The sequence below is a fragment of the Coturnix japonica genome, chromosome 5, assembly GCF_054131305.1.
Source record: "Coturnix japonica strain WE chromosome 5, WE-NBRP24, whole genome shotgun sequence".
Classification (NCBI taxonomy): Eukaryota; Metazoa; Chordata; class Aves; order Galliformes; family Phasianidae; genus Coturnix; species Coturnix japonica.
In genome coordinates this window covers 38,963,017-38,986,823 of record NC_140667.1, presented here as the reverse complement: position 1 = coordinate 38,986,823, position 23,807 = coordinate 38,963,017, and the positions used below count along the sequence as shown (strand labels likewise).

At 35.7% G+C, this 23,807-nt stretch overlaps 1 protein-coding gene across 43 annotated transcripts in view; it reads right to left on the bottom strand.

Annotated features, from left to right (window-relative positions):
* NRXN3 (neurexin 3) overlaps window positions 1-23,807 on the bottom strand; it is an 887,795-nt gene that overhangs the window by 107,269 nt on the left and 756,719 nt on the right. For 42 of the 43 annotated variants that reach the window (XR_014946731.1, XR_014946732.1, XR_014946734.1 and 39 more), the window contains one exon: window positions 18,626-18,797. Coding sequence is in view for 34 of the 43 variants with exons in the window: in XM_085549250.1 (XP_085405376.1) it covers window positions 18,626-18,797 (172 nt within the window). In the remaining 9 variants the exon portion in view is untranslated. Of the gene's footprint in view, window positions 1-4,506; window positions 4,669-18,625; window positions 18,798-23,807 lie in introns of those variants that run through there. The other variant, XM_085549275.1, reaches the window with a different exon arrangement.

Below are 23,807 nucleotides of genomic sequence, written 5' to 3'. Positions count from 1 at the left end.
AAACAGAAGCTTAGAAGCTAATATGAAAGCGGAAATGATTACCTAAAGTATAAATTCTGGCAAGCGCAGTTCAGTTGTTTCACATTAATGGATAATTGCATTATTCAGTAAAGTGTATTTTGAAGGATATCCATATATCACTCACAGAGCGCACAATACAGATAGTGATAAGAGTTAAAGTATTTGTTCAGATTCCCTAGATACTGAAAAAAAGCCAGGTACAGATCAGAAGGGTTGGTCTAATCTTTAGTAGAAAGGCACAATATGGTTTGATTATGTTAGGAGCGATAAAAAACAAATACTATCGTTCTGCTTCTGTTTTCTTCAGCTACAAGTCACTTTGTGACTCATTCTAATGTTTGCTTCATGGGTTTTTTTTTTTTATAAAAGTTGTTTCATCAGGTAGGCATAAAAAGAATGTTCTATTTAAAAACAAACCAAAAAACAAACCAAAAAACAAAGTAAGAAAGAAAGAAAGAGAGAAAGAAAGAGAGAAAGAAGAGAGAGAGAGAGAGAGAGAGAGAGAGAGAGAAAGAAAGAAAGAAAGAAAGAAAGAAAGAAAGAAAGAAAGAAAGAAAGAAAGAAAGAAAGAAAGAAAGAAAGAAAGAAAGAAAGAAAGAAAGAAAGAAAGAAAGAAAGAAAGAAAGAAAGAAAGAAAGAAAGAAAGAAAGAAGGAAGGAAGGAAAGAAAGAAAGAAAGAAAGAAAACAATACTGTGAAAACTAGAGAAACAGGACACTGTATACCACTTTACTGTGGTACACTACTGTGAACAGATCCTGCACATCAGTGCTCTAATACACGTTTGGAATAGATGGTATTCCAAGAATCACAAGCGCTCTGTGCAATCTGTAGTGCTTCTTTTGAAATCCCACAAATAAACAGTCTAACAGGGCTTTATATTAACCTGAATTTTGAAGCAAATGCTGGAAACCTTTTTCCAATGTAAAGACATCTTGAAGAAATATACATATATATGTATATTTCCTTGACTACACATATATGAATAACAGCAAGATCCTTCATCTGTTCAGCAGCAGAGATTTTCAAACTGCAAGGTATATGACAGGTAATAGGGCTGGCTGTAGAAGGGAAAAGTGTAGTGAATGGAAATTTCTCTGAAATAGAACATCTTATAAGAACAGGCCAGCAAGACTAAGGTAAAAAGGAAACAGGACAATGAAAAAGACATGACAGTAAAAAATGAATTTCTTGTAATAGAGTACTAGACCTTCAAGAAAGCCAGAAATGACAACTATTGCCCACCATATCTTTAAAGACTGTTTTAAAAAATCAGGTTTAATTTAATTTTATTATTATTATTAGGCAGATATATTCAGCAAGATTAATATATGTATAAAAATCATACCTTTAAAATCTATGAAAAACTGAAGGACATTAGAAAATTGAAATAGGTTTAAATTTCAACATTAGTATTTGATCTAATTTTTTGTTTTGCTTTTAAATTTTATTTCATATGTTAGCGAGAATGAGTTTTAAATACATGTGCATGAGAACTTATTTGCTAATATACTCAGTTACAACAGAGTTAGAAAACAAGCTTTCCCTTTTCAAGAACTTGGGTTGTTCAGTAAATACCATTAAACACATACAATTATTAATATTGATTCTGAGTTAAGCTTAAAAAAAAATAAACACTGCATTTGATATGAGACTTCAGAAAGGAAATATCATGATTGCAACACGAAGTGATGTAAATTCAACATGAAGTAAGTTCAGTAATGATCCTTTTGTGACCTCGGTGCAATGACTTTCTACAGCTATCTGACACATATGCTCACATGTTTGAACAATCCTTTCACTCATGTTATCTGGACTCCCTTCCTTCTCTTTGAGTCCAGCTCTAATCTAAAGCCTTATTTCAGAAAGGAATACTAGGATAAAATGAGTCATTTCAATCCAGTTTAGAAAATGTGCTTAATCTCATAGTTCTTTTGCATTCAGAACCAATGTAGGTCTCAAAGGCCTGCAGAACAGAATTAATTATAATAAAGCTGTCCCAGTTGGTTTTGCTACTTGTGATTGACTAAATATTTTTCTGACCATAAATTCTAATTGTTTAAATAATACCAGGAGAAATAGGAACTGGTCATTTAAGATAACCTCTGCCCTTTTTCTTTCTTCTGCAGGAAGAAATCCTGTACGTTAATATAATCTGCTTCATTACTCACTTTCATATATAAAAACTCAAGATCAGTGCATTCCTTCACATATTTCTTTCCTTTCTCATGCAAAATTCTCTAACACAATCAAATCCAGATGCTTGATGATCAGGGATAAAAGAAGTCTGTTATTCCATTTAATACTCATATGCGCAACTAAAAAAAAAAACAAAAACAAAAAACCACAAAACAACAGCTGTATCTCATAAGTTTGTAGATACTGGAAATGCAAATATGCTGAAAAACCTCAATTTTCTGAAACATTGTTAAGTTTCTAAATTCCTGTGACCTTAAGGTTTTTAATGGTAACATTCTGAAATGTTCTTGATCCCTGAATCCTTTTTAATCTGAATATTCAAAATATTTCAAATACCATAAACATCCTTGATGACTAAGTATTTTGACGGGGAATCAAAAGCTCTGATTTATTTATTTTATTGCTGTTGTTATTCCCCTGCCACAAGAAAACCTGGTACCTATATAATAAAATTTAACCTTCTGTTTAAATACCATTGGTTGCCAGTCTTTTATCTTTTCATGGATCCTTCAGCATATTACCACTTAACTGACTATACATATTCATATATTAGATTTGTTTCTTGCTCTAGCTCCTGATAACCTTCAATTAAGGTCAAAATGAAATAGGAAAAATCAACAGAACTTGCTTCTGCTAATTACTATTAACAGTTGCCACAGGAAATGTTTTTGATTCAGAGTAACATTTCAGGAGGAGATACTTAAAATTTTCTCATGAGTAAAGAAGAATTATCATCCAAGACCCTACTTTGTTAGATGATGATGTGCTTGTCATTGCATGGTTCCTTTAAGGAAACAATCAATTTTTTATTTTTTTTTTTTTCACCTTAACACCTATTTCTAAACCAAAATGGATTCTTATGCCAAAGAAATTAAGAGTGACTGAAGTTCTGAAAACCTTTTCATCTTGGCCCAGGTATCAATCACAATGATTTACTGCCTTCTGGTAAGAAAGAGAAAAGCCAAAAGGTTCCAGAAAATTGCACCACACAGAAAGGAAGTGCTTGCTTCCAGGTGTAACATTAATACAACCTGATGTGTTGTCAGGTCTGTGAAGATGCTAAGAAGAACATCCTAAGAAAACATTAATCTGTTTTAAATTAATGCCAAAGGCTGTTTTATGAAGAGAGAATACAAGCAGCAACATTTCCTTCTTTGATTATAAGCTTTTAAAAAGAACAAGACATTATCTAATGAGCAGTTATTAAAAGAAATGCTATATGTTGTTATGAACAACATAAGAAAATGTTTTGAGATTAGTGCTCAAGGTTTAAACTGATTCCATCTCACTTTGCCTTTTTTAGAGGGAATTTCAGTGTGAGGAGGACCAACAAGTTGTTACTGCTTGACTACTTTATTTGCACAGCAGCCTCTGATATCCTCTGAAACCATCTGAGATGTTACGGAAGCCCATAATCTCACTTCCTAAGATTTACATACAATTAATTGACATCGGTGTGGGAAAGGGGGGCATGGTAATTTACCGAGTTGACCTTAAGTGTGCTAAATCCTCTCCTGAAAAACTGATCCAGTTCAATTCACTCTGATGCCAAGTGCTCTGGAAAAGAAGGCTGATGTGCTTCATGGAGTAACTACCATCTTACTCTAATATTTAATAAAAGGCAGAGATTTTGCCATCCACAAAGGTTTCAGAAGCATGTCTGTGATAGGCACACACTGAACCTACTGAACCATTACTGTTGGTAGGCACCTGCAGTTACAAATTCACTGTATACTGTTCCATTTTCACATTTTCTTAAACACATATTTAGCTTTGAACACTATGAAGTAAAGATAACATTTGTTTACATTTTACATTCAGAGCTGCCTATTTCATAGTATTACTAAAAGGCCACACTGTGGCATATGTTATATAAAACAGGGAATGTTTTCATTAAAATAGTAACATGTAAAAAATATCTACTCACAACCGTTTTTATAAAACACTTGGAAAAAAGTCCAAATCTGAAACCACAGATGTGACTTACACAGAAATGAAGCAAAAGGGCCAAGCAAATAAACAAAATAATTACAAGATTGATGATATGCAATCTGTCTTTGTAACTACCACAAATAGTCTCTCTACAAATTCTTGCAAAGCTTTATTTTTGCCTTGTGTAAGAAGGGACACTATGAAAAACTAATTCAAATTTTTCATTTTATTTCTTTTGTGTTATTGCAAAAAGGCAAAGTCTTTATATTGTTTATTTTTATTTCAGGTCTCAGATATTGTGCTTTTCATTCACTCCTAGGTTTAAGTTTAAAACACATTTTGCAATTGAGTTCTATTTTATTTCTTGTCTTTGTTTTTCCCTTTAATCCTGGATGCCCTTGACTTTTATCTTTAACTTGCTCAATCAATTTGTTTGCTGTGAGCCACACCTCTGTGTTCATCTCACTGTGGAATGGAGTTAAACATTGATCTTCAAAATGCAGCTTTCCTCAGCTCCCTGTATGACAAAAGATGAGATCTCAGTACCATAAAAGTTACTCATTTGATCAGATGATTGTAGCTGCTTCTAAGTTCCTATCATCTTATTCAGAAGCTTTGTGCTGTTGCCATTCTATTTTGGTTTATCTTCTCATTTACATTTTCATACGTACCATTCCTCTACTTCGGGTACTCAGATTTAATGTTAACTACAAAAACATTAAACAACTTTAAACTAAATAATTCTGGATTTATCTTTAAAAAATATAGGGTCCAAGTTGAAAGCAAGGCAGCAAAGGCCACGCTCAATGGGAAATTCAGAGGCAAACTAGATTAGAATTTAAATGTCTGCCTACAAGGTGCATTTAACATGGACCACTACAGCATTAATCAGACAAGAGAAGAGCTCACGAAGTCATGTAAATCTGCCCCTCTGCCCCAGGAAAAATTCTTAACATTCAATCTCTTTTAGATTAATCTTTCAGCCCTATATTGCATGACCAAGAACATAAATGCCTCAACTTGATATCTAACCCATAAGTACAACAGAAACAAAATGAAAACTCAGCGCAGTGAATCTGGAAGGAGGTTAATCAAACTGTTTCAATGGTGCCAAAGAAAACTTAGTTTTGAGAAAATATGATCTGGCCTTTATTTTCACATCAGATATTATAATGAGTTACTTCCACTGAGATTATGGCTATGTAATAACAACAGTCTTCTTTAGCTCGCTCGTGTTGGAGAACTAAACTAGGTTATGGTACAGAGAAGGCTGTTCCAGGTACAAAAATTTTACGGATATGAAGAAATTTGAATGTATTTTCTCTGGAACATTCTGTAAGTAATGTACATATTGGCTGTTGTTTTTTTTGATGTCCATGTCCCATTTAAGCTCCATATCAGGCAGCTAAGCCTAAAGTGTCTATTAAAGAACAACTGAAGCTACGTATTGATCTTCCCATTTTAAACAAGGACAAATTTCATTTTGCACAAAGAGATATGAAACAGAGATCAGAATAAAGTCTGCTGTTATTGTCCCCACATCTGACTTCTTAGCAATTTCTTAAGGAAAACACAGGATCTGATTTACATAGCCCTGTAGGACCAAGCAGTAAGAACAAGATGCCAAAACCACTTTATTTACATTGATATTTTAAAATCCATTAACTTTCATTTGTCTGAGTATTATCTTAGTTGTGGCTATGCAAGTCACACTGGAAAAACACTGGTGGAAAAACCAGCTTACAGGCATTCACACCAACTGACATTAGTGTTTAACACAGGAATGCAGCTGTATGGCTTCCAGGGTACATCTATGAACAACTGCCTTAGCATAGTGAATGGTCTGAGGAAAGAAATGCAGTGCCCTTACTATACCTGTTGGTGTCTTACTATGGTGTTCCTGAAAACAAGTGCATTCAGGTAGACTGCTAGCTTAAGTCTGACACAGCCAGCAGGGAGACATAGCTAGGAATGTCCAAAATGGATTGGAAAGCTACCCAATTACAAATAACAGCAAATTAAACAATTCTATTGAAGGGATCAAGTTCTCTAGGGTGAGCATAAGGAAATAACTAAAAGCAAGTGAAAGACTGATGAAAGAAGAAGGTTATTAAGAAGCACTTCCTATGCAGATTACATACTAGGCAATGCTGGTCTCCTCAGGGAAATTCTTGAATTATTTAAAATTGTATTCCTAAACCCTAGAAGAGGACAGTGAGGAATACCAGTTGATTATGCACTGGAATAAATAAGAGACTGAAAACATCTGCTTGGTCCTAATTGCTACAAATCAGCAAACTTTGCCTCCTCTTGAAATAACTTCTCCTGTTTCCTCCTGCTTGCATTGGCTTAGAAATAGGAAAAAATTCCAGGTCTCTGTAAGCCTTCTCAAAGACAGGTACTATTCACAAAGCCCAGCCATGAACTAGAGGCACAGGAAACAACCAAATAGTGAAATAAAAAAACATAATTGAATAGCACAGTGCCAGAAATAAGGTGGCTCAGTGAGAAAAGGTACTTGCAGGCTTTTTAGATACATTTTTCTACTCTAAACTTTTAAATCAATTGCCTTCTTGGAAATGACCTGAGTTACAGAAACCGCTACAGTAAAGGTAGTAGAGAAGAGACAAAATGCAACTCAGTCTGTTATGCAGAGTGGATCTCACTGACTACAAATCTGTGGGGCTTAAGGAAAAACAGAAAAGATTTTGCAAGTCTGACACTGAAGCTTTCAGTCTACAGAGTGCTCCAGCTACTTACTAACCAATAGCAAAAACACAATCCAGAGAGGTTTTTGTACTCAGTGCCCAGCATGATAATTTCCATTTATAAGTCCCTGAGTTTAATGTAAAATGAGGCTTTATCCTATCTTTGCCTACTGGAAAACGAAGCCACAGAGTGGTAAAAGCATTGTCCAAATTCAAAGAGAATGACATGTATACAGTTAGGACTGCAATTTGGGAATTTCTGGCTTCCACTTCTATGCCTGGTCCTTTTAATTTCTGACTAGCTTTTCACACAGCTGCTCTGCTTTGATCCTTTGTCACATCACAAGATTTCAATGATTTTGTACTCTCCAGTGTCTTTAGTGAGCAGGGAGAAGGCTGATGTGGATGCACGAGCCCCTTCTGTCACTGCATGTCAGCTGTGTCAACCTGGGATTACAGCTGGCACTGTTCTTTCTGCAGGCAATAAGATCAGAACAGCACAAAGTTGTTGTTCAAGCCTCTTAGCCCTCAGGCCAGATGTTTGTTTGCTGACTCTGTGTGTGTATAGGAGAGAGAGAATGGCAGGGACAGAGGGAGAGCTGGGAAAAGAGAGAGCAAAAAGAATGTTATACAGTTCCATGTGAGCAGAAAAACTGAAACAGAACTAACCCAGGAGAGAAATGTAACTATATTAATGTCTGGGAGTTCATTGCACTGCGCTGTCTAGCAGAACTCCCACTATCCAGCAATCTTATTTAGCCTGATTCCCCATCTGAGAAATATTTAGAAATATTTATCCATCTTTCTCTGCTCTACACTATAGAGCTATATTTTATATATATAAAATCAGATGACTGAACCCCTAATAATTCATCTTGCTCTGGCAAACAAGAAATTCATCAAAAGTTTTTGATGATACTGCTCATGCTTAGTACCTGGGCATTCATACAGCCATTGAACACTTGACACAAATAGTTCACAGCATTTGAACATTCAGTCAGGACAATCATGTTTACATGAGCAATCACATACTTCAGTCTGGAATTATTAGCAAGACTATCAGGACACTGCTACATTTTTTAGTGTGCAATTACTGTTTCTGGAAAACAATATGGTGATGACTTTATCAAGATGTATGCTGGATGTCAAAGAGATACAAGGGAAAATAACATGGCTTGGATCCCCCAGGGAGAGTTTTACACCTGTTTTGCACCATAACATTTCTGGGACAATGACTCAAAGGCCTATAACGACTATAAGAATGTAATCCCAGTATTTAGGGAAATCCCTCAGCCCAGAGCATTTATATCATATGCTAATATGATATAAATGGCTGATTTGGCTGATCAATGTGTTCGCAATATAGCAGAATAATATCTACCAAATTTCAGCTGGAGAGGGGGAGAATATATTTTCACATCACCACGTCTCTCTAGATAAATTAATGAAGGAAAAAACAAAAGCATTTGCTTTCCTGCACAGTAATGCAAATGCAGTGACTGCATCCATGATACACACATGTATTGTTTATTTGACCTCATGTTTCAGGTCACAAACTAAGCCTTGAAAGCATATTTTCATTGTTGTCATGGTGGATGGTGGATTTGCTATCATCTTCTGAAGTGTCAGCCATTTGTCTGTTCTGCAGCTCAAGAAGCTGATTAGATGTACAGGGACTCTGGGAAAACAGAATAGAAATCATTCCAAATCCAGGATGATTGGATGAAAATGTAATTTGGACCATTCTACCAAATTTTCTATTTCTTTATTTGGTATTCACCTGCAAATTGGACACAGGGGACGTCTAGTCTGATCCGGGAAGCTGCAAGAAGAATGCTACACTAATTCAACTAACAACGTGCAGCAAAATAATACGTATCCCTGCTCTTTAGGACTGCACTGACAAAAACTTTCCTCAAAGCACTAGTATTTTCTGACAGCATTTTCTTTTTCTAGACTATAACCAACATTTTGACTAGCTGAAATCTAGCAGTACTATTGTGGCACATATTTACATTTTAGAAAATATATACATATTTACGTTTTAGAAAATATATACATATATTCATTTGTAACTCTTATACACCAACAGTAAAGAATGCTACATATAAATGTTTCTTATTCTTCCACACATCTTTTCTATGTCTAAGAAAAGATCCTCTATGTAGGATCTCTGTGGGATCCTACATGGTTATTAGGTTACCTGCATGGAAATACCATTGTATATGTGCATTTCCTTAGGTCAATTCTGCTTCTTCTCTCAGTCCTACTGATGTTAACTAATTCTGTACTATTTGATCTGCCTGATTAGCTTGCATTTCTTGATTTAAAAAAAAAAACCCACAGAAACAACAACAACAAAAAAAACCCAACAACATGCACCTCAATCTTTCTCTATGATAAGCTTATAGAAATACTTGTTCTTGATAACAAACCACTCATTTGGTCTTGAGGTATTTTGTGATGTTAAGGTTACATCCTGTGCAGACTGATTAAATGCACATTCTAAAAGTCTGGACCACCTTTAAGAACTGAAATTCTAACAGGTAGGATGAGTACTAAAAGTTGTAACATCATCATTTTTTTTTCTTCTTCCCTTCTGTCTTTCCAATTCTCTGTCCTCAAAGACTGAATTCAGAAGACAGAAAAACCCTACAGCACTTTCATACAACTGTTTGGACAATGTGGAAATGAATCACAGTGTTATATTTCCTGTGGGAAAGCAAAAAACAAAGTACACGGAAGTGAAACTGTGAGCATAGTGGAAACATTTACATAACTTTTTGTGCCATCTCAGATGCTATCTTGTCATTCAGTATGGAAGCACCTGCATTAACGCATGTACATGAATTTCTCTGCACAAATTCCACATCACATTTGTCTGTTGGTGTCTAAATATGTGCAGTCTTGATATGTCAACAGATACAGGGGCTCAAAACTGAGTGCTCATATCATGCAGCCATATTTATCTGTTTTCCTACTTTATATTATAGATTTTAAAGCCCTAAAGTGACAAGCAACAATCAAATTTTGATTTCATCAACTTGTCATGCTTTAATCATCCCTCTTGGCAGATCTTTCAACATATGTCAAAGTACTGCCTTCGGAATGTCCCTCTCCAAGTCTGTTTTATTAACCCTGTCTTTTTAAATGTTTTAGGCTCATTATGAAATGCAGTAAATCTGTCAATGGTACTTTACATGCCATCTCCAACTTATGTTGATAGAAAGCACCTAAGAGCTCATTTAAGTTCCACAAAATGAACGCAGTATGAAAAATAATAATAATTAAAAAAAAAAAAACACAACAAAAAACACAAAACCAAAAACACAAAGAAGTGTATGACAAGAACACTAGGGATCACATTCAACTCACAAGGCTCAAACAAAATTCAGTGCTCTTGTTCTAAACTCATTACCCACTCAGAGGGAATAGTAAAATATTAAGACCACAGTGGGATATGGCAGTGCCAGAAAGAAATCTTTTCAGCTTGAATATCAAATGCTAGTAAGTATTAATCACACCAAATAGTAATGTTCAATATCCATGTTCTGCTTCATGGAAACAACTGAATTCAGCTAAGCTTCCTATTACCTTGGTTTCAGTATCAGTGAGAAGGAGATCATAACAGTCCCAAGCCTGAAGGAAGAAATGGAGATCTAAAAGAGCACATGAAGGCAGAAACTAGAGTTGAGGGTGGTAAAAAGTGGCTGGGATGAAGAGATGCCAAATTGCTCCAGAAGAGACAGAGGGAGTTCAGGGGAGGAAGAGCCAGGCTCAGTGAAGGACAGGAAACTACCTGTTTTCTCTATGGCTCAGCAACAAAATATCTGGAAACCACTCAAGCGGCACGGACTGTAAAATCACGTTGCAATGACTCAGACATTTCACTTAGTTCTGCTTTTGAGTTTTCCTGTTAATGTCCCAATCAGCACTAAACTTGTCATTACTGAGCTCATGAGAACTAATAAAAATAATATTTGCATATCATTTCTACAGTCAGAAGATCTGTTAGTTAAAGAAGATACACACTTTAAAATCCTCCATTAATCCTACTATTAGATCATCCAGAACTCTCTTACCATTCTTGGATAATGCATTATAAATTGAATGGAGCAAGGATGGGAGATGCGATATCTCTTATTAGGGCAACTGATATATTTCTAAAATACAGGCTAGCAGAAACACAAAACATTAAAGAAAGCTGCTTTACAGGGGGGAGAAAAAGGAAATGTCTCATAAAAAACTACGAAAACTTACATATTTAGAAGCAAGGCTGCTTTTTTCAACTGTATTGGACTGACTGATACGTTTTCAGGAATCCAGCCTCTATTGCAATAGAAGTCTATTAAGGATGCAACATACTACTTTCTCCTTAATTAAGGTACTAATGTTCTAGAAGATTTGTTCTGGATTGTATAGTGGAGGGCTAGGTTAAGTTCAGATGGTCAGTGGCTACCAAAATTCAGAACACAGCAGAGCTGGCTTAGTCCCTCTATTCAGCATAAAGCCCAATACCCAGACAAGCACACACAAAGAATCTAGATGCAACCTTGTGAGACCTCAAGTTTCAAGGACAAGATGAAGACTGATATATAAAATCAGCAGACGTGGCTGGGAGCTGTTTCATACAACTCTCCTCGATGCTTTACATCAAACAAATCCTTGCTAAATTTTGTCTTTAACAACTACAACAATCGCCGCATTATCTGAGGAAATTCCTCTTCATAACAAGCTCTTGTGTGCTTTGTGTAATTCCTTTACAAATAACCTTGAGCCTTGTGCATGTCCTCTTAATATCTCAGGAGAGGATCTCGCTTTTTCCTCCTCTCTTCCTCTCTTGTCTGCCCTCCCCCAGCCCCCAAATTATCTCTTGCTGTCTTCTGGGTGGTTATGTTTAATCTCAGGATTAGGCAGCAGTCTGCAGTTTGCCTGGAACATCTTATCAGCTTCCAAGAGACATTTACAGGGAGAAAAAGACTCCGATTTTGATAGCAGTAATTGTATTTAGCTTGTAAGATACAAGGCTATTTATCTCAAGGCTGGAAAATCACAGAGGGAGAGATAGAAAATGTTGCTGATAAAAACTAAGTAAAACCAAAAAGAATGAGGAAAAGAAAAGAAGCAACTCCCTCCCTCAAAGTCCCTCCTCAAGTGGAGGGATGACATGAGTAAAGGACTTAACTGAACAAAACAATCATGCCACTTATAGAAGGAGACCGAGAATGTCAAGGGAAAGGTGATGAAATGCTTAAGTAGGACAAGAAATGACCTGGTTCAAAGCAGGCTCTGAACTTTAGTTTAGCAGTCATGTACTCAGGGAATTATATTTGTAGAGATGTGAATAACCTTTTTTTTGAGATACAGATCACTAATATTCCATTTTAAAATAGCTTGTGCTGTGAATATCCAACATTTCTGAAAATTAAGTCAGTTTTTATTTTAAAAAGAAACTTACAACTGTGCCTCCCATTGGGCAAACAATGTCAATACAAGTTATCTTGCTTATTAAATGCCCTTTCCATTATACATTTGTAGTATTCAGCACCTTCGCCCCAAAACAGCTTAATCATCCTTTTCTCTTATCCCAAAAGCCTTGCTAAATTTCTGATGCTGATGTGACTCAAGTTCTATTCGGTCTACAGAACTACTTTGTTTATAAAACCTCTGCAGTACTTTCAGGTAAGTATTAAATACAATATTAAGATCCATACATTTTGAATTTTCTTAGGCTATAACCAACATTCCAATTTAAATAATACACAAGTAGGACAGAGTTAATACCATCCCACTGGGAAATATTTAGCACTTTGTTGTAGTATACAGAGGCCTTTGATAGCAGGAACAGAAAACCAAAACAAAACAAAAACCTACCCACATTTCAATTATGACAGGTGATAAGGTGAAATACAGCTTTAAAACAAATATATATATTTAAAAATATATGGCAACTAGACTTTTTTTCCAGAGCTTGTCTTATCACATTTCATTTAAACAAAATACATTTAATCTTTTCTTTTGTTTTCATGAGTGTAAAAATGGTTTGCTGAAAATCTTGAAGGAGCAAGAAGTCATTCAGCCAGCTTTTACCCCTCCCTCACATCCCGTCCCTAATACTAGCCAAGCAATTTCCAGTCTCTCCCCAAGTGTATGAAAAGTATATCAGGACAAGAAAAAATAGATGGCTTTTATGTTTAAGATAGGTAGGACCTCTGTAATTTTAATGTGAGCTTCTGGGAAGCATTTTTTTTTTTTCATACAACAGCAAGTAAGAAAGCCCTTTTATCACATAAACTACTAAAGCTGTATTTTAGTGAAGACTATAAAATGACATAAGACAGCCTTTCTAACAAAGGCAATAATTTTATCTTTCCCTACCTCTTGACCAGTCATTTTCATGACCCTATAGCCTTCTCCTGGACTACTTGCATGGAGAATAGTGTTGGTGAAATGACTCAGCTGAACAGAAGGTGAGAGTAGAAAACAGAAATTTAACTATTTAAGTAATATGAGCACAAGGAGTAACGAAAGAATTAAATTTGCTGTCCAGCTCCAACTGTAAACTGTGTTACAGTCCACCTACATAAGCATTTTTATTTGAATAGGGAACATGCTTCTGAGGTTTTCCAAGCACTCCCTATTTGCTATGCTTTGTTTCACATACTAAAATGCTCTTAGGGAACGTGAAATGGATTCCTTTCAAATGAAATTTAACCAGAAGTTATGTTTCAGCTGTTTAGGGAACTCATTCCTTGGGATTGGAACTAGTCCAAAACCTCAGGCTGGCATCAGGGATCTTAGAGCCAAATTTTTGTTTTATAGGTGTACTCTCATCAGGCCACAGTACTCACCAGAGCAATTGCAAAATCCCCAGAGTTCTGTAGTTAGAAGATAGCTATCCATATTCCTAAAATCCAACTTTCTCACAAAGGTGTACTTGATACAGAGAATTATGACATCTTTTTTGTACTTTTTGGTGCCAAAAGAACTGAAAACTAATGTCATTGGAAAGGGCAGAGATTCCTAAAAGAAGGCTAAATGATCACTCAAGAGAATGATAAAGGAGAAAAATATAAAATCTGTACTGAGAGAATGAACTAATGAATCCTTGTAAGGACCCAACTGATAAATGATGTCCCTCACATTACTTTTTTTTTCTTTTTCTTTCAAAAGTATAAATCCAGGCTACAGTTCTCTTGGCAAAGTATGTCTTTCTTTAAATGCCAGCATATTTCTGCCTCTCATTTCCTTTTCCTTAATCTTCTCCCTTAAGATATAACTGCATTTAGACTTTCTCTGGTTTCTTATTCTCTCTCTAATGCTTTCCTTCACCTAGTTTTGTTTCCTTTTTGACTGCAGAAGATGTAGACAATGCATGGATGGATGAACAGGAATACCAGGCTTCTTTCAACATATACTACAAATCTGGCAAAATATAAAGAATTTATTTTCAGGCAGAGATAAAGAAAAATCTACCACTCAAGAACTAAAGAAAAATTAAGGACTGAGGTATTTCAGCTGCGCTTCAAGACAAAAGATTTGTTTTTAACCCTTCTAAGAATTGCTGATTTCCAAACTTCAAGATGCCTGAGTTAAATCCTTCTCACCATACTGTAAAGTGCCTCAAGTTTGAAGGGTTTTACAAAAACCTGAAACAAAAACATGTCACAGATTTCATTTGCTTAAACCAGCTTTCCTATCTAACTCGCTCTTATTCCAAAATGATACCTACTATATCACCAAAAAGATGAATTTAAATTTAGAGTCATCTGTCAGGAACAACATAAAGAAGAAAATGGCCAAATACAATCTGTTATCTGGGATGTACACTAAGAGATGAAAGCAAGTGAGACAGCAGAAGAGAGACAGACCAGAATTCATACATATTTGGTAGCAAAATGCATACATACCCTGAGTAAGAAATACATTGCAAGGATCAACTTAGTTAATTAAGTATCATGGAATTGGTCATCAGAAGAAAATATAGATAAAGCCCATCTTCTTATTGCACAATTGAGGGAGAGGAGAAAGGGGAAAATACAAATTAATCATAAACAGTTGAACAGTTTGTGACAGAAAGTCACAAAGATGAATAGGAGTCCCACTGTTAACACTGCTGTTTGCCATTACCCATTTTTCAAGAGCTTTGTCTCAGTTACCTGCACTGGAACACTGTTAGAGTCTTACTGACCATAAGAGAAATTCTGTCAGAATTTGCATGGTACTAAAACTGAGGGGTCATTTCTAAATCTGAGCCAACCTTAGCTTCAAGTTAACTCCCTCCTTTACAGTTTATCATAGAATCATTAGAGTAGGAAGAGAACTTTAAAAGTCACCTAGTCCAACTCCCCTGCAACGAACAGGGACACCACAGTTAGATCAAGCTGCCCAGAGCCTGATCCAGCCTCGCCTTGAAAATCTCCTGGGATGGAGTATCAACCACATTGCTGGGCAGCCTCTGCCAGTGCTGCACCACCATCACTGTAAAATGCTTCTTCCAACTTAAATTGACCTTCTTTAAGCTTGAAACCATTTATCTGCATGTGTTCCTACAGTCTGTTTCTCTCCTGTACTGAGGACTCCACATCTGGATGCAGTTGAGGCCTCACAAGCACAGAGTAGAGAGGCAGGATCACTTCTCGACATACTGGCCACATTTCTTTTGATACAGCCCAGCATACAGTTGGCTTTCTGGGCTGCAAGGGCGTACTGCTGGCTCATGTCCAGCTTCCCATCCACCAGTACACCTCCAGACCCATTCCCACCACCTTTTTTGGCAGGACAATACTCAATCCTTTCAACTCCCAGCTTGTATTGATAGTGAGGGTTGTCTTGACCCAGATGCAAGATCAGATTTACCTCTAATCCTTTCCTTCACAAGAAAATACCTTGTGTTGCAAGTTAGTGAGGCATAATTGGATGTTACTTAGGAAAAAAAGAAAAAAAAAAAAAAAAAAGAGCAAAAAAAGCCCAAATGTAAGTATCGGATCTGTAGCTTTGCTCCTTTGCTTTTCTTCCACTTCCTTGTCCTTTATTACGAAGCTGTAAAATACACCTCTGGAATCTTTCTCTCCCTTGTTTCTTTAATTTCACTTTAACTGAATACATTGTTTTAAGGAAAGCCAATATTCTCTCTCTTTGCTCATTTTATGAGCATCACACATTTATTTGCACTTTCCATTGAGCAAGTAATTATGAATCTAATTTATAATCCTTCAAGAACTAATAAAACTCAGAGAGTAGCATAGAAACACCATTAAGAATTCCACCCTGCTGCCACCACATGTAATGACAAAGAAACTTTTGCTAGTTTTACAAATTTGTGAACACAGCTGCAACACCATGCAGAAAATTATGCACACATTGAATTGCTCATATTACAGACATAACAGCATGCTCAAACATGTATGCGTCACAACTAAGTTTCTTTTCTAAAACACTATAAAAAGTTGTCTCTTCCAGAATTGAAGTGATCCTACAAGTAGAACACAGAATTCCTTTGATATTAATACACAAGTTGAATATGAGTTGCAATTTCACTATTATGTAGCTGAGACACACTAAATTAGTTCAGATCAGCTTAACCACAAATCTCACTCCAAAGCTGAGATTCTGCTGAATTTGTTTATTCTCTATATGAAAAATATTACGTGCATGTTTGGTTTGCTCAGTTGTCTTCTAAACCATCACTTCCCTAGAAAACTGAACTAATAAGGCACAGCTTCTTGTAGCTATTCTCTCATTTAAGCTTTTCACAAAGATGAGACAATACTTTTATATCTATCTATCATATATGAATAGTTAGGATTATAACACAAAGTGAGATCAAACCACAATCCTTTCCCCTGAAAGAATCAGGATAGTGCACTCCTCCATTGGTTATTTTCACTAGCCATGTTGGACTTGAATATATTTCTTTCTTTTTAAAAGTCTTTTGTTCCTTCTGCTAAAATCTGGCCAAGATTTTTGAAAATTAACTGAAAAATGAACGAGACAAACACACACAAAATATAATCTCCAAAGCCCTATTTTCACAAGGACAGGTTGAAAAATACTACACCTAAAAAGTGCCAGAAAGTGAAACACCAGCATGGAAAGGAAATGACGTCTGATATATAAAGGTGTTATTTTCCTTTGGGGTACAACTGCATATACTTAATTCTAGGCCAGAACATAAGACCAGTGCTGATTCTATTAAACCATATACCTTCTAAAGAAAATGTAGGACTACTTTAATCAAGACAAACACGGAGGGTACTGAGGTATTCTCTGCATGTGATTTCTTTTCCCTTTTTTAAAAAAAAAACATCCCTGAAGCAATGGCTGAATGTTTTGCTTCTTTACAGGAAGGACTTACTACAACAAGGAATAAGAGAGCATATTCATGGGATTTTTACTGTCTATAATTGGTTGGCAATTGGGTCAGAGGTATTTTACCATAAAACAACTGAGGAAAGGAGCAGAAGAAAGGTGCTCAATTTGAGCACCTACAGCCACCCTACCTTTTCTTACCAATGGATAGTAGAGCTAGAATCTCACTCAGCCAGCTTGTCATTACTTTCTTAGAAAGCAATTGTTTAACTATAATAATGATAATTATTAAAGTGTACTCATTTAAATATACAGCATCAACACGCTAAAAAAGAATCACTGAATATGAAGTAATATCATTTGCAGTAAAAACTTCCCCATGCACTTTATGATTGAATAGAAGAGATGAAATTATCGCTTTGGAATAATTTATTAGTGTTTGAGGATAATGGAATATTCATACTAAACTAGCAAATTGCCTTGTGTCTATCAGTAAATTTTTCCATCTTCTATTCCAGATCAGTAACGTATGATCTAGAAAGAAAGAACTGAATACACTGAATACTTGGAAGCAACAAGATGACCATCACTTGACCTTAGACAACACAGTGTGAACAAGATGAATGTGGCTACGCTTGGAAGTGGTTCCCTGTGTTTCTTCTGCTTTTAGTAATTATCTCCATCACCACATTTCAGCTATTTTATGCCCTGTCAACGTCATGTACAGCAGTGTGTTTGTCACTGGGGGTGAGTTTAATCTTTTAACTTGGTGACAAGGCTGTGTATCCCCAGTGGTGAGATAACACATAAGACAGTGATTCAAAAACCATTTGTTCAGTATTCCTCGTGGGCTTGGGGTGATGACTTTCCAAGAGGTACTGAATTGCTGCACTGTATTTTGACCTAAAGTCAACTGAGAGTTGCCAGCTATGTCTAGATTTTTTGTCAACCCCTATTTAAGTGCAAACCTAAAAGAGAGTGAAAATCAGGTGATAAAAAATTGCAGCAAGCATAAGGTTCATTCAAGTATTTGCAACTTAGTTTTCCACATTCCTTACAGTTCAGCTGTGTACCTATATAATCTTTATCTTGGGGGTAGCTAAATCCACCTCTCCTTCTTGCAAAGTGCATTCAAAGCTTTTCTCTCTTAACTAGTGAGAATATCACAAGTAGCAAAACCAAGTTTTTTGTTGAGGTGTTTTTTGTTTGTTTGTTTTTCTTTTTGTTTTTACTCTCTGCAGAACCAAGATTCACATAGAGACCTCCATAATAGCAAAATCTATTTGTATCGTACCATACAGTTATACAAGACCAACCCCGTGTTTTCCAAAAGACAGAACTGGTCAGTTTAATACTGAGATGAAACCACAAAGATCGATATAGTAACCAGCCATTGTTAAAAGTTATTTTGTAAATATGGGTAGACAGAAAGAGAAAAACAGAAAAAGCATGTACCTGTTGGATAGTGTTCATTCACTGGCCAACTGTCAACTTGAAGGGTAGCATTGCCGCCATTCCTGGTAAAGCGCACCACATGGTATTTTCCATCATTCACAGGTGTGCTTTCCTCTTTAATAGAGATATCCACCGTGCCAATATTGAAGACTACACCAATCTTGCCTTGTTCCTGAAATGAAAGAAAAAATGGAAAAAAAAAAAAAAATGCTTGCAAATTTCTTGTTCTTAGGAGAATATTCTGGCCCTATAAATCTCTAATGGGTTCCTGTGCTGGTAGATAGCACTGAATAATACACAGAAGTATCATTTTGAACTTAGTCAAGATACATTTTATTGGCTCTGCTTTAAGGTTAACATTGTCTTCCACACTCTTCTTTACAGCTTTCACCTGAACATAGACACTTGTTTGTTCTCTTCACTATTCCAGAGTACAGTTAAGCAATAAGGCAATAAAACCAAGGAGATGTGAATAGTTACTTGAACAACAATTCCACTGATTAGTAGTTTCTTGTTCAATTGCTATCTGAAATACAGCCACATGCAGGTTGTATCCTAACTGTTTCACAAGGACAAAAATGGAACAGAACAAAAAACCGCACCCATAAAACAAATAACCGTGGGAATCAGCAGAATGAATGCATTTACAAAGAGGGCAGAATAAGAAATGAGCAAAAATGTACTAACCAGCTTTGGCCATTTGAGGGAAGCTAATTGCTCATAAACCAAACAGAAAATGCTCCAGGCCTTCAAAGGGCTGGAGTGATTACAGTCTTATTTTTCTAAGGAACTGTGAGAAGTTTAACTAAACCCAGCTGAAGGAGGAGAAAACATCTGCAACCTCTCCTTTAAGGAAAAGGAGATAGTGTCTTTTCCCATTCTCTTTTCCCAGGAGAAACACTGATAAAAGAGGCAATGATGACCCATGGGTGAGAGAAAAAAACAAAAAATACCAAACATAGGTATTAACTAGACCTGATAGTATATGAGAAAGAAGGAATTTGTATTTCAAAGCCACTATGTTTATTTTGTACTTAATTAATTAAATGTCTTCCCAAAGTGAGGAAAAAACTAAATACATAACCACAGAGTTGCAAGTTACATTCTCCAGAAGAACTCCAGAGAATTATAGTAGACAGTAGGCAGTTTTTTCCTACAAGCACTTGCTGATCTGCTACAAACACCTTACATGAAAATATGATCACACATCCCTTGCTTGATATTGCTGCCCTCAAAAGCCACATTGCTTTCTCCTCACTTTTGGAGATAAAGTTCTGCAGGAGGTTTCTAAGACATTGGGCAAATAATTATCATTACTTAATGGAACGATTGTAGATAAATTACATGTACAGAAGTACTAAAAAGAATGTATAAAGCCACACTTTGGCCCCTCTGTTCTACACTAACATCCCCCCTTTAGGCCCTGGCAGCAATTCCTTGTTATATGCACTACTCCAAAAACACCACGAATGTTATTAAATGACACAGGCAAATCTATGTCCAAGGATCAGATGTGGAATCTTACCCTTAAGCATCATTTTCCTTTGGGCAATGTTTTATTCTACCTTCCCATAAAACAGATTCTTCATCAATGAAAGAGGGGTGTCAGATGTCTATCTTTCCAAGATCTACAAGCCCTGTAATCCACATATATTTTTATTCTATTGGCATTTTAATAATCCAAAGAATATACGTTGAAATTGGCAGGAGATGACAATGGCCTCTTAAAAGACCATAAAAATATTTGCCTCCCAGTCTGACGACAGAAAGCAATCTAATTGAAATAATCTGAAGGGCACAGAAAGAGTAGGATATTATTATTTTAGTATCGAGCATCACAATGCACACTGGTTACTTTCAGAAGGGCTCCAGCTTTTAGTCTTCACCTTTCAACCATCTTTTTCTTAAACTAAAAGTCAAATCATTCAGAGTGATAGCATATAACTGTTCTTGTGTGCAGAAAGTGTTTTGTTTCAAAAAACAAGAAAACACCAGGCAGTAAGACAAATCCTACTCTGAACTGCATCTATATGGATCAACAGAAATCCCGTGGAAGAACTCAGGACCCTTACTGATGCAAGAAAAAGAAAAAAACAATATTGTGGTGAAAGGATGTATACATGTCACTTAATTTTGGCAGATTTTTGAGAGATATTATAAGCAGTAGATCAACTATTGTATTATACTTCTTGTTGCAGCTTCAAAATGTTAAATTCTCTAAATCCTTATTATGAACCTATTTATCCAAAAAAAGCGATCCATATACAGGATAAAATAAATAGAAAATATTACTCTTAGGGGTCATGGTTTTTAAAAGAAGCAATTCTCACAGATACATAATTTATAAGGCTAAAAAGGACAAATGTTTTAATCTAGCCTGCTCTAAAATTTTATATGAGACCGTATATCTTGTCAGAATTGATCTTTTTTTAAACTAAGGAATATATTTTAGATCAACATGCAATTGTGATCTGAATATTAATAGCTGAAGGAACAGTTATTACAGCTAAGTCTTTTCAGTTACTTCTTTTATAAGACTGGCCCAGTTTTGAACACAGTCAAAAAGGTAAGGGAAATGTCATGAATTATAAAGAAATGAAACAGCATAGAAAAGGAAAATCCCTGTTAGAAGTTAACAGTCTACCTTTGACTTGAATTTCTGAATACAGTAATCCAAGCTTTACAAGCACCCTCAGTAACAGAAGAAATATAGAACGTCCTAAAAAATATCAGATTTGAAACCGTATATATAAGAACAAGAACATCATTATTATTTTAGTAACTGGAAGAACTGCAAATATTTACTAAATCATTCAGTAACAAAATTTCTTCAAAGGATGTACATTCTGAGGTAGTACATAACTGAATTGTGCAACTCACTCTCACGATATATGTTGGATGTTTAAGATACTTTCAGAAATATATAAATTCATGGGAGGAAAGCCAGCCATCACAACATTACCATGACTGTGACCCTTCCTAAGCTTGCCTAAGTTAATTTCTTCAGAGTCTGGGGAACATGGGCATTTCCAGTTTCTCTTACTTAAATTTGCTAAGCATGGCCTAGCAGCCAGTGATGTTCAGTGGTCTTAAGAGGAAGTCTTGTTTTTTGCACTATTCAACACTCAAAGGATTTAATCCTTTCTTCCTCTGACCCAAGAAAGTACTAGTGCACTGCTAGCTAATTACCTGGCATCAAAATACAATGTAAAATTTATACCAATGTGTTCAGGTCACAAAATTGGAGGAAAATAATTGTTATTACAAAGTGGGTGAAACCTTCAGCCATGAGACCATTAAGATTTCCTTGTGTAGGGAAGTAACAATGCAAGTAAGAAAACAAAAATTAACAACATGATGAAAATGAGGCATTTCTTAAGTAAACAGAATGCAAAATGAATTATTAAAGCGATATCTGCCCATCATTTCACTGGAAAATACATACTTCAGATGGTTAATTTGTTCCCTTAGCTTATAATACGCATTGCAAAAGCCTGTCCTACACGATGGTATGAACTCCAGCTTTAATTAGGATTAAACAGACTGCCTGTGCGTTTTCAAAATACTAATAGCATATTCTGGAAATTGTTGAGAAACAACACCTTTCAGATACAATGGTGGACTAGAGGAAAAAAAATCAGAAACCATTCTGAATGTTGATGTCAATTTTGATTTTTCTAAATGATCAAGACAATGCACACCATGTGTTGCATTTTAATCTTAAATTAATCAAAGGTGTACCCCTTCTCCTGCATTGCAAAAGTCAGCTGATCAAAACAGGCCCTGCAGAGTCATGTAACTCACTTCTAAGACAAAAATGTCACTAGCTTCTAAAAATGTCACGTGCACTTAATGAGGAAAAGTCTGTAGTGGGAAGTCAGATTTTAGAAGGGCACAGGAACAAGAAACCTGCACAGAAGCAGAGATATTCCAGGATAAAACATCTCCATCCATCTCACAGTGTCTTCATTGGACTGTTAATCCACTGGGTAACACTGCCAAAAACTTACTCTGACAAAAGCTAAAGTGTCAGTTACAAAAATACAGTACAAAGATATGATACTTACCGGAAGCATAAAATAAACTGCATACTGTAACTACCAGGCTTCTTTATCAAGAGACTTGATACAATTGTTTGATGTCTGAGCATGCAGCATCTATCACACACTCTGTAGCAGCAATCAGAGCTGTCTGTCTCAATCCATAACCCGTAGAAAATGAGCACTTGTCAGGAAGATGGCATTAAGAAAGGACATTGCTGCCTGACAGGAAAGGTGATGAGAAATATCAACTTGCCACCATCCAATTAGCCCAAGAAGAGCAGACACAAAAGTGCAAAGACTGAGGAAGATTTGGACATAATTAATCAATTAATTTTTTTTATTTTTTTATTATTTTTTTTTTTTTCCTAGAGCATGCTTGTAAATTCTATTTTAACCTCAGTCATTAACAGTATTGTAGGGTTTCAAAGAGTTCCAAAAATGCATGTTTAAAGGTATTTTATTACACAGCACTATAATATCACTATATTTTCCCTTTTCAGAGTGTTTATGTATTGATGTCTGATAGAGTTTAATGCATCTAGGGTCTATGCTGTATATTTCTTTAAAAAAACAAAACAAAAAAAAAAACAAACATAACAGATTTTGTCAACTATGCATAAAATCAACAGCATGTTGTAAACACAGAAGTATTCTTTCCTAAACAAGAGAGGGGTATGAGCTAAGGTTCAATAGGCCTTTCCAAACAGACAAGACAATGAAGAAAATAAACGTATATGTAGACACAAACAGTGTCTGGATTTTCTAAAAGGTTATTTCTAGCTTTTCAAAGCTTACTTTTTTTAAACTGCAAAATGATTTTAAAGAAAGTGTAGTGTGGCTAGACTCCAACAGAAAGCTTTTCCAATTTTGAATTGGGAGTTGAAAAGAGATAATATTATGTATGAACAGTATGTGAGCACTCCAGTATTCTACTGTACAACTACTATACTTGTATTTCTAATGAAAAATTTCCAAAACAATTATCTATAAAATTTACTAACTTTCTATAACACAGCAGTACTTGGTATGGAACAGTGCAGTACTGGAAAGTAATGGTGATAGAGAAGATAGACTTCTTTTGAACACATCTCACAAAGGAGACCACCGCTACTACCTGCATTTTGCACACTAGAAAGCAG